General features: G+C 39.7%; 1 protein-coding gene and 1 non-coding gene across 5 annotated transcripts in view; one reads left to right on the forward strand and one right to left on the reverse strand.

Moving 5' to 3' along the window:
• LOC117557606 (tensin-2-like) overlaps positions 1–4,792 on the forward strand; it is a 35,945-nt gene extending 31,153 nt beyond the window's left edge. For 2 of the 4 annotated variants that reach the window (XM_034233503.1, XM_034233506.1), the window contains 9 exons: positions 31–893; positions 1,084–1,215; positions 1,736–1,828; positions 2,030–2,107; positions 2,282–2,374; positions 2,520–2,688; positions 2,835–2,903; positions 3,203–3,232; positions 3,380–4,792. In XM_034233503.1, the coding sequence (XP_034089394.1) occupies positions 31–893; positions 1,084–1,215; positions 1,736–1,828; positions 2,030–2,107; positions 2,282–2,374; positions 2,520–2,688; positions 2,835–2,903; positions 3,203–3,232; positions 3,380–3,524 (1,672 nt within the window). In that variant the 3' untranslated portion in view covers positions 3,525–4,792. The remainder of the gene's footprint in view (positions 1–30; positions 894–1,083; positions 1,216–1,735; positions 1,829–2,029; positions 2,108–2,281; positions 2,375–2,519; positions 2,689–2,834; positions 2,904–3,202; positions 3,233–3,379) is intronic. The other 2 variants (XM_034233504.1, XM_034233505.1) reach the window with 2 other exon arrangements.
• Positions 4,793–5,198: 406 nt separating this feature from the next.
• On the reverse strand, positions 5,199–5,270 carry trnaq-uug. Its single transcript has one exon. It is a non-coding gene; the product is annotated as a tRNA-Gln (tRNA).
• Positions 5,271–12,292: the final 7,022 nt, after the last annotated feature.

Genomic DNA, 12,292 nt, shown 5'->3' on the forward strand with positions numbered 1-12,292 from the left:
TTGTTTCACTATACTTTGTCTTTCTCTTAGTGTAACTGCCGATAGCCCTCCTCAAAGCCAGGAAGCCTCGACACATCTGGAGTCCAGCACAACCACCAGCATCACACCAGTAACGAGTGAAACACAAACCCAAAGTTCTAACATATCCATAAACTCCACACAAGCCTCAAGTGAGCAGAGTTTGAGCTCTGATGGTAAACTTGTCGTCGCCCAGATCACAGGAAGTGCAGACGGATCTAACATAGCATCAAAGACTTCAACTTACGCTACCGTCCACATCACTCCAGTGCAAGTCCAACTAAATGGCTCCGCCCTTCCTAGTGATACACCCTCTGAGGGCAGCAGAGGCGTATCCATGAACCTTTCTACCAGCCTCAGCTCCAGCCCTTCCAACACTTCCCCTAACTCTCCTATTGGTTCCCCAGACCTTTATTGTTCCCCACAGCGCTCTTCACCATCTACAGACGCAGTAGGACAGAGGCTGACTCCAGAGAGAGACGGCTCAACAGACACCAAACCTCCATCACCCGTGCCCGACGGATACCAAACACCCACCTTTCCCATAGCGCCATATTACTACCCATTACTAAACGTCCCTCATGTACCATACACTGGGTACACTGCAGTCACCATCCCCGCCATCCAGCCCCCGCTACCCGAGAAGAAGCGGCTTTCTGCCCCACAAGGACCCCTTAACGGACACAACTCTCTACTCCGGATGACCTCAGCTCCTGCCCCCGCGCACCACGTTACCTTCTCCCCCTCTGTGGGAGAGCAGAGACGGGGGTCTTCACAACACAGCTGCAGGGAGGAGGCCGAAATAAAGGTCAATGCTAAGTTTGTTCAGGACAGCTCCAAGTACTGGTACAAGCCAGGCATCTCCAGAGACCAAGGTGAGGATGATGCTATGTTCGAAATCATCATTACCAAACAATGTTATCCTATTTGACCATCAATGATGTAGTCATTCAATTAAATACCTCATACTAGAAGCAGCACGGGACATGAAACCCAAATGTTGTCTTTTTGCATCTGTTATTTAACACTTTACACCCAAACTGTAATGTGTCTTCTCTACTGTAGCCATAGCTGTGTTGAAGGACAAGGGACCAGGAACCTTCCTCATCAGAGACAGTAACTCCTTCCAGGGGGCGTACGGCCTGGCCCTCAAAGTGGCCACCCCTCCTCCTAACGCTAACATCACTGGCTGCAAAGGTATGATCCTATAGGTCTTGCTCACTGTCACACTGCAAAGCCTCACATTTGACACTTGAATACAAAAGACTGATTCATGTTATGAGCATCAATTGTGCTTTTCCTACTATGGCAAGTCAAGATAACTGCTGTCCAAAAGAGAAAGTTAAATTAATACTATACTATGCTATTAAAGTCAATAGAATGTATTTCGAAATGTAACCTTCACAATCAGAAATCATCACATATTAATCAAATATAAATATTCTATAAAACAGCATTATATTTCAGTCTAGCCCCAGATCTGAATAAAACAGACACCTGACACCATCCTAGTGGATATAAGTTGATGCCAGTATGGTATACTTGAATATGATTAATAACCATTTTTATCAAGCGCTAATTATTATTCCTGTATCTTTTTTCTCCCAGTGATGTTGTGACATTATGGCTTTGCTATGTCTATAAGCATCAGCATCTTGATATTGTATGTTCTCCAGCATGACAATCTGCCTACTTTCCCTCCTCTCCTCTCTCCCAGGGGACCCTCTGGAACAGCTGGTGAGACACTTCCTCATCGAGACGGGGCCACGGGGAGTCAAGATCAAGGGCTGTCAGAACGAGTCCTACTTCGGTCAGTTATGTGGGAGACACCTGCCGCAATGCGTTTCACATATTTAGTTTTGTGCGAGATACTGAAACGGATCGTTTTTAAGCTGTAAACCTAAAGGCGTTTTGTTGTTATTTACTTTCTTGTTGTCTTCCTTTTAATGCCTTCTTATCTGTAATAATTATAATCTGTGTCACCTATTTTCTCTCTCTGTTTTTGATTCAGGAAGTTTATCTGCCCTGGTGTACCAGCACTCAATAACTCCCATCTCTCTGCCCTGTGCCCTACGCATCCCAGAAAAAGGTAAACTCAGAATAATAACATTTAGATGTCATGATCTTCATCCAGAAAACTAAATATCAATTGTTTTCATGTAAGAAATATGTAATATCAGAGTACAATTGAAGGTTTTAACGATTTAAAACAGCTATATACTGGACTCTCAATAATCTATAAAGCATTGTTTTGTAAATACAGGCTTTGATGTTTCAGATCTGGTGGGGGAGCTTCAGGAGATGCAGAGCGCAACAAACACCAGCACAGCGGCTGACCTCCTCAAACAAGGAGCAGGTAGTACATGTTGTGTTTTTGGTGAATCCGTTTAACTTCCTTAAGAGGATAACATGCAGCAACATAGTTGCAGTTATCACGTTTGACCAGCAGAGACTGCTCAAACCTCATACGTTCATATTTCCCCTTCTTTCTCATAAACAAGCTTGCAACGTGCTGTACCTGAACTCTGTGGAAACCGAGTCGTTGACAGGCCCCGAGGCCATCTCAAAGGCTACCAAGTGTACTTTGGCCCTGAATCCACGTCCAGTGGCAACAGTGGTCCACTTCAAAGTGTCTGCTCAGGGCATCACTCTGACCGACAGCAAAAGAAGGTATATCTTATACAAAACAATTGACTTGCAGCATCGATGACATTTTCAATTCAATGGATGTAACAGGTGCATTTGATTTGTATAACTCAGATTGGATACTTAAAGCTGATTGCAAATACAAATTAATACTGTTTGTATGTACACAGATTATTTTTCAGGAGACATTACCCGATCAACAGTGTAACTTTCAGCAGTATCAACCCCCGAGACCAGAGGTGAGTCACTGAGATTTTGGAGAGACAGGCCTTGACAGTATGATTTAATGAATGTGCTCGTATATTTTGGCTGATTATCTAAAAAAGGCAGTTTGCTGCTGCTGGACAAATACTCCCTGTATTGACTTATATTTTATAAATATAAGTGTTCTGTTATTTGTCTGATGTTTCACTTTGAGAGGACTTGAATGAATGAATGTAATGTGCCTACTCTAGTCTTTTTAAACAGTCTCAATGTCTGATATTCATGTTTTCCGACGTTTTGTCTCTGCGTCTCTATTTGTGTGCCCGTGCTTCAGGTGGACTAATTCTGATAGCACGTCAAGCAAGTAAGTGCTTGCTTCACTGTGCTTCTCTTGGCAAAACATATTACTCACTGGTACAATGTGCTTTTTGCATGGCAGCTAATCACAACCAGATGTGTTTTTTTGCCCTTTTCCAAACAGTAAAATGTAATGCCTTCATTTTTGGTGCAGGATGTTTGGCTTTGTGGCGAGGCGGACCGGCAGCGCCACAGAGAACGTGTGTCACCTGTTTGCAGAGATGGACCCAGAGCAGCCAGCAGTGGCCATTGTCAACTTTATCAACAAAGTCATGCTGGGACCTCAGCTACGCAGATGAGCGAGCAGGCGACATTTGAACATTTCGGACCATTGGGGATTTTGGGGGATGAGATTTTTAATGAAGTGTGTTTGTGACTACATTTGTTGGCACAACTCTGACTGTTTTAAAAACAGAATCCAGTTCTGACAGATCCACACTCTGTAAGGTAAAGTATTGTTTTATACGTCAGGTTACGGAGCAAAATCTTCAATAGGATTAGTGAACAAACCAAAAATTGAGCTTACTTTGTTTACTTTTGCCAAATGTTTTTTTTTATTTTGCTGTGAATAAATCAATTTTATTTCTATCCATCTGTTTCAAATAGTTCACATAATGTACAAAAAATGCACAAGCTGCATAAGGGACAATCCATGTATTACACTGTTATTTGTGTTAAAGTGTCTTTACATTATACTTATAGCTAAAGGAAACATGTTTTTTAAATGTATGAGTCATGTTTATAAGTATAAAGGGGCACTATTGCAATTTGTGTCCTTATGCAATGTATACAAAAAGAGTAAAGGAAGTAATTGAATATATTGTGTATTCATTATCTGAGGAGACATTTAAAGTCAATTAACACACATATTTGTCACAATCAACATTGGATTCTTGATGCAACTATAATATTAAAAAGTGTATTTTGTCCACAGATGTATAAATGTATAATGCTTAACCTCCTTCCTACAATTTAAAACACAGACAGATGTCTAAACAACATGTGTATGGCTACATAAGAAAGTCAATGGGGAGTCAGCCTTAAATCAGTTTTTAAATGAAGGAATGTAATTTAAAGGTGGTGGACCGGATTATTGAAATATTATTTCTAGAGCTAGAAATAAAATATAGCCTTACTTTGTAGTTAGAGTAAAGGGACAGTCTCATTGAGATAATATAAAAATATCTGCAGTGTTGTGGAAGTAATTTAAAAAAGAAAAGGTACCCGAAAACTCCCTCCATATCACATATTAGTCACAGCCGTATTTAAATAACCTTAAGGCAAGACATAATAAGTATGTTATGTCTTACAGGGGAGTTTCACTTTAAGCCAAAGACTTAATTTTTGTGTAAAGACATTTTGAAATTCAGTTTTTTTATCAATACATTTTGTTGTTTGGTACTTGTGTGTTTTCTATTTCTGATGCGGTATTATGTCTCCAGCGCAGTTATTATTTTTTAATAATGGATTTGTATGTAAAAGAAGTAATATATTTTAAGCCTCTGAGAAGAATGGTGTATGTCATATTTCACAGGACATTTTAAGTAATAAAAATCCTTCAAATACAGTGTGTATGCGTCAAGCTTCATGTGATGTCCATTATATTATAAGATGTTTTACTTGTTTGCATACCAAATAGGCCTACATGTCAAATCTGTGCATATATAAAAAATGTATACTAAAATATACAACATCAATGTAAAGAATGTTAATGCCGTAAACGGGATTCATGCTTGTGTTTAAAATCGAGGAATAGTGTTAATAGCAATATATTTTTGACAGTATTGCATTTTAGAAAAAAAAAAGAAAAAAATGGTTGTTCGAATAGGTGTTGTTACTAGGAAAGTGCGGTAAGTCTGGTTCAAGTTTTTTTCACCACGTATTCTCAGTGTCTACATTTACCTACCACCTTTAAACCGCACAAATCAAAAGCAGCATTAACAACATTTGACAGTAACTCGATGAAAAGGGTGAGGTCCCACCGAGATTTGAACTCGGATCGCTGGATTCAAAGTCCAGAGTGCTAACCATTACACCATGGGACCAGCCACGCCATTATCCTATATAGAATTGTTATTATATTTGTGTATATTTTGTTCGCTAGAACACTAATATACGTTTCTCGAACAGTACGCTATCGATGCGGTTCAACCATAGACTGTATGGGTTCAACTCTTAATCAGAGTGCCAGATACACCGTAGTCTAGTATTACTCATTAGCTAACGAAAGCTCACCAAGCGAACTGGTAAGCTAGCGAAACTCGCTGTGTGATGAGAGAGGAGCAACGGAGTGTGAATTAGACGTAGCTTGTAGCTTTTAAATAACATGCACATCTATCTAACGCTGCAGACAGTCGACCACGTTATTTTCTAACCGAGCCTAATGTTGTGTGTTATCAAATAATGTACTATAGATGTTAAGGTCACGTCAAATACTTTCAATATCGTCTGCTAGCTAGCTACTCCTTATCCGATTTCGGCTCCTCAAAATAAAAGCCCTGTTTTCAAAATAAAATATTGTATTATTTAATTGCCGAAAGGTGTCTTATCAGAGAGAGTATCTTTGGTCAAACAATTTCGTGTTTTTGGCAGATTATTCATTTTGGAGGTTTTACTGATTGCATGGATACATATAAGTAACGCCTTTGGTAATTCCTTCTTTTTTTTTTAAAGTAAAGAAACGATAGGTTATCTGCTTAGGAAAGAAAATTAGAAAGTCAACAAACACTGCTTAAGTGTTTTACTGGAACTATAGCCAGCCCAAGTTTGAAATATGGTGTGTGCTGCTGTGAATGGGAATGTTAGTTGCACAATATAGGATAGGCAAACCACAGCGATCTGTTTTGCAGGTTTTCAATCCAATTCAAGTCTCATCAGTTGTCAGATATGTTGAGTATAGGAAAACCACTTGTGTAATGGTGTAATATCTATGGTGTAATATAATTTCATGTTTAGGCTTATTGTTTTGTCTTGTTTTTGTCACAATAAGAGCTCCACTTTTTGCTTGGAACAATCTCAACCGGTTGCATAGCAGCACATTTTGTTGGCAGGTACATTTCCTCTGTGCCATTTTGGAAACATTGAAACAATTAGACTTATAATGTGTGATAGTACAATATTAAAATGGGTGGCTATTTTGTTCCTCAACCTCCCAGAAGAGGGAACCAGAGGTACTTAAATAGACCTTGTGTAGTCAGATCTCCATATTACAGCTCCCAGCCAGCCTCTGGAGAAAAACACTAACCACAGTATATATAGGTTTAAGATGCTTCTGTCTGTGAATGAATGATCAAAGCCAATCTAACGGCATCCCTAAATTAACTTTATCACGTAGAAGTTGCAGTACCTGTTTTCAAAGTTGTTTAGTGCCTTAAGAAGTCTAAGAACTGAGTCCAGGAAAAATGTCCACTTACTCTTGGCTATCTTCTAAGAAATTATTTAATAGAAAAATTACCTCAGGTGCCATTAGTAAAATGTTATGAAGAAGGAATGACCTCTAACAACGGAACATATTTGCCTCAATAACAAACTTGTTGACTCAAAAGACACATGTTTGTTTAAGTAAACACTCATGAGAACATGCAGTCCTTATTCTAATCTAAACCATGAGTCACACTTCTGTTCTGCTATCATTGTTAGAATAGTAAGGATATCCACATTTCTTTCCAAATAACTATCGGTTTATGGATAATGCTTTGAAAAAAAAGTGTATTAAGAGACACTTCATTACTTTACTGTTTATTTGATTGATTATTAAGCTTCAAATCAAGGGCAAAAAGTGCATTTACTGTAGTACTTTAGTTGGATACTTGCACTATTTCACCCTACATTTCAAGTGGTCATAAACTTGATTACTTTGAACTGTTACAGACAATTCATTATTAAAATTACATAAATAACACACTGAGACATATTAAATACATGTTTCAAAACAGAGCAATGGAGGCAGTGAAGGCAGGATGTAAGTGAGTGATATTTGGTAATACATTTAAATTAAGCTCAGCGCAGGTTCTTTCAGGAAGACTGGGTATATATACATTCACTCCACAGCTGCTTATAATCAGCTCATCAACGGGCGTTGTCTATAACCTATTACATTCACCTCATTCTCCAGCAGCCAATCACTGTGCTGCAGCCAAACTTTAAAATGGTTCTCCTCTCTCCTGCAGTCAGCTGTGATTTCAGGTGTTCATGCTGCCGCCCGCCTCCTCCCCATCCACCTCCTTTCATCATATCCAGTGCCAGGAGAGTTAATCCAAAGACCTCATCACACGTCCTCTTCATCCCATCTCCTCATCAAATCCAGATCTTCAGCATCATCACCAGTGTCTAGACCCCGGGGGGTTCCCTATATGCTCACGGCTGTATTTCCCCCTTTAGATATACGATTTCAGGATCGGGGTCTAATCGCCAAAGACTTAACATTTATCATATGACATGTGTCATAAATGTTCTTTAAACAAAATGAAGTATCTCCTGATTGAACTGTCTAATGATACTGAGGAGGACGCTGTCCTGAACTTGCTGGCTCTGGAAATAATGTCCTGGTAATGTTTTCCAGAAGGTAAAATACTTTGGGATGAGTGTGGTCTTGTAAGATTCTGTGGGCCTCCTTCAAGCGTCTCCTGTGGTAAATGTCCTTGAGGGTTGGTCCTTTTTTGCCTGTGAGAAACTGTAAAATGTTGTTTACATCACCTGCTCTACAGCTTTACAGTCCAGGGTGGTGCAGCTCGGACAACACACAGTGATGCAGCTGCTACAGATACTCTCAATGTAGCACATGTAGAAGGTAGTGAGGATCTACGGAGACAAGCTGGATTTAAAAGTCAACATCACGCAACATTGCTGATCTAAAGGAACCTGAAACTGCTGACTGTCTCCACTTAGGGAATATTGATGAGAATGGGGGGGGTTCCTCCTCACCTTTGCTGCTATCTGACATCCACGATGATCTCCTTCACATTGTTTCACTGACATCATTTTTGATAGTCTCACCTCTACCTCATATGCAGTCGTGTCACTGTCAGACGTGTGTATGTGCACACAAAACCAGGGTATAAAAATCACAAGAACAACAAAAAATGGCTTTGCTTCAATTCATACTCTTCTCAAAGTAGCACATTTATTCTGAATGTTATGTTATATAAGAAACAAGTTATTTATTTATTATACATGGGTCTGCATTTTACAAATAACCTCCTGCTTAGTAGATGATGTTTCAGAAACCAGGCTGGAAGGCAGGCATGTTTGTTCTTTCTTCTTTTATGAAAACTCAGTAAGCTGATGTCTGTGATGTCATTTTTAGACTGATGAAAGCAGGACTCTGCGGTGTCGTGCCTCAGTTATGTGTGATCAGGGAGTAATGGCATGAGCTTAGCACGCAGTCTTGGGTGTCCACATTGCTGAGAATGGAGTGGAGGAAGTGCCAATCTCCTTCTGCCTTTCATCAGGTCTGAGATTCAGTTGCACATAGTGGTGCACAGCCGTAGTCCATGAGGATGAAGAGAATTATATTGAAGGCTGGGCCATAATCAGTATTCTCAGATATGTGCTCTTCATGTCCAAGTGTGACAGAGGAGAAGCAGTTCATCTGTTTGCTCTTTGGTCAAGAGACTGTATAGATTGCCCAAGGGAAGTAACTAGGCAATGTGGGATTTGACCAGCAGCCCTAGGCATCCCATGATGACAGACGCAAGTGCCACAGGGGGGTAGTCCCCTCAGGCAGGATATCCTAGGTTTCATAGGTCTGACATGAATGCATTTTGTATTGCAAAGGTACTAACTGGAGCAAAGGGCAAAGATCGAGTGTATTCACATGGACATCGGCCAGCTGATAAACACATGCTTTTAGAATCTGGCCGGAGATAACTTCAGGTGCTTTAAGGGGACTGGTGCACCTGAGGGCTCGGATAACATTCGCTGTGGACACAGTTGTTACTCACAAAACACTCCCTTATTTGGAAGGGAAGAAAAACATGATTTGTGACATAGATTATATTCCTTTTGTGGCTCTGTTTGTCTTCAGTAATTAATAGGTTTGATAAGGTCAAGAAATAATTTAGACACATGATGTTTAATCACATGTTTATGTATTTATTGGAGATGAAAATATTTGGAGTTCTATTTCTTATCTTACCTGATATGCTCTGACCTGATTGTTCTGCTGTATACAGTAGAGGGTTGTAAATCTGTAAATCACTTTTAAACCCACTTTTTAAATTGTAATTTCAGTTTTTTTATTTACGTTTCATGACTTGTCTCAGCTTTTACAACACCATAATTCAAATTACGGTACATTGCTTTCGTGCAACATTATGTTGACATGCAGTTGAGGGCAATTTGACTCGGCACAGTAATCCACTTAAGTAAATGATTGTCTTTATCTGAAATGTTTTATTTTTCTGTTATTGTGGTGGTAATAACAACATATTAATCTAACCAATTAAAATCAAATGCATCTCCTATAAATCTCCAGCCACATGCTTGTTTATGTTTATGTTTATTAAGGATCCCCATTAGCTTTTGCTCTTGACAAAAGCTACTCTCCCTGGGGTCCGACACTTAAAACAATACAACAATAATACAACAATAATACAACAACACTCAAGACATAATTCCTGTCATCATTAACAACATCACCAATATCATCAACAATTTCCAACATCATCAACAATCTCATCCACTTTCAATATCAATCTCAGCCAAGGATGAGTGCACTAGACACCCACCAGTACAAAGCATGAGATCAAATTAAATGAGGGTTCACACCTTACAAGGGTACATGGTCATTAGTAGATGGCCCTTCAATCTTTTCTTGAAAGAGGCTCTGGACTCTATTTCAGCAAGGTAGTTTGGCAATGAGTTCCATTCCTTTATAGCTCTATAAGACACAGAAGATTTCAGAAGATTTGTCCTGGGTTTAGGTGCCAGTAGATGGCCTGATGTAGCTTGTCTAGTCTTATGGCCATGCTCATCTCTTGTGTAAACTATTTGATCATAAAAATACAGTGGTCTTTTGCTAAATTGGACATTTTTTAGAAAAGTGATAACACGAGATTGCAGGCGTTTCTCAACCGGAAGCCATGATAGGTTTCTATGCATAACTCCAATATGAGTGCGCTTCGAACAGTGGAGAGCTAGTCTGGCAGCCTTGTTTTGAGCTATTTGTAATTTCTGTATATGTGTTCTTGCTGCTGATGACCATATGACCGGACAGTACTCAAGATGTGACAAAACCAGAGACTGAATGACTTATTTCAAAGTGGTTGGTGTTACATACTTTGTACATTTTCTCGTCACAGCTATGCTCCTTCCCATTTAGTTACAATACTGTCTATTTGCTTTGTCCACTGTAAACCAGAATCAAGAACAATGCCAAGCACCTTAGTCTCGTTTACCTGTTCCACCGGCTGACCAGCCAGTGTCAGGCTTAATTGAGGATTGCTGCTTAACATATGTCTGGATCCGAACACCATAGCTTTTGTTTTTGCAATGTTGAGTACCAGTTTGTTATTGTTGACCCAGTCTGCTATGGCTTTAATCTCTATTTAAGTAGATAGTTTAACTCACTGCATGTTGATGCTGTACTGTACATTGTGGAATCATCAGCATACATTATTACACTGGACTTATTTAATACGTAAGGAAGGTCATTTGTGAATATAGAATACAACAAAGGCCCAAGCGAACTCCCCTGTGGGACCCCACACTGCGACACCTTACTTTCAGAAAAGCTCCCATTGAAAAATAATCGCTGCCTTCTCCTAGTCAGGAAGCTCTCCATCCAACACATAGCCACAGAACCAAAGCCATAGCATTTGAGTTTGCTCAGCAGCAGACTGAGATCGATTACATCGAAAGCTGCACTAAAGTCTAACATGACAGCTCCTACAAGCCTCCTATCATCCATGCTCTTTAACCAGTCGTCGGTCATTTGTGCAAGTGCTGTACTTGTAGAGTGACCATCTCTATAGGCATGTTGGTAGTTCGTTGTCAGATTGTTACTTGAAAAGTAGTATTGAATTTGGGTGTATACTATTTTTTTTATTAATTTACTTAACACTGGGAGGAGACTTCTATATATATATATATATATATATATATAATATATGCTTGGATGTGCACATCCTAATATGTGTGTAATCTGATGTCCTTATCTGTCCTTTTACACCATAGAAAAGCATATAAAGTCAACTCATTCTGTTCTTAAGGCATGTGTTACTATGCAAGTTATTTATTTTCCTGCACCAGTGTCACAAAACTGATTTGTGGCACTGGTGCTAACTTTTAGTGTGTCAAGTGTTTCTGATTTACAATTTCCAGTCTTCTGGTTTCCAAACAGTGGGCCACCTCACTGTGAAGGGCCGAAGCATGTGAGAACACAAAATGGCTGGGCCACGATACATGTCTGACATGGGTGTTGTGGAGCCAAACAAATCCCTGTTAGTGGAGCAGCTTGATCCAATGCTGGTGCCAGACTTGGAAACCGCCCAAGCCGCAGGACAAGGATCAACTCTCCATGTGCATGAACCTAACACCCACACACTTTACTACCAGTCACTGGACATGAATCAACAGTCAACAAGCTTATGACACATGTCTAAGGTGCTTGAGGGCTCAGGTTATGCTAATTTACTTAAGACAGAAAAGAAGAAGATGTTTTTTGTTGACATTGAACTTTGCCCGTGCAAGCTTTGGCTTTTTGATGTGGCCGTAATTGTTAAGTGGTCTGTACTCTTTACCCAAACAGCGGGTACAACATATTTAGATGTCTAATGTGGAGTGGACAGGAATGTTTAGGGAATGTCATCACATTTCTGGTTGTTTGGGAAGCAATGCAATGCAGGAATGTGATTTAGAAAGCAGAAAAGCAGTGAACAACACACTGCAACTAGAGCACATGTTACTGTTAGACTAGTGCAGGTGATACATGTGTAAAAAACCTGACACACATCTGATAAAAACAACAGAGGGAAGGTAGTAGTTTGTTTGTACATGTTGTAAGTAGGTGGCTAGTATCAGCCTACATGTTTTTGTTACTGATATTATCTGCAATCGACTCATCTGT

Source organism: Gymnodraco acuticeps, unplaced genomic scaffold, assembly GCF_902827175.1.
Source record: "Gymnodraco acuticeps unplaced genomic scaffold, fGymAcu1.1, whole genome shotgun sequence".
Taxonomy (NCBI): domain Eukaryota; kingdom Metazoa; phylum Chordata; class Actinopteri; order Perciformes; family Bathydraconidae; genus Gymnodraco; species Gymnodraco acuticeps.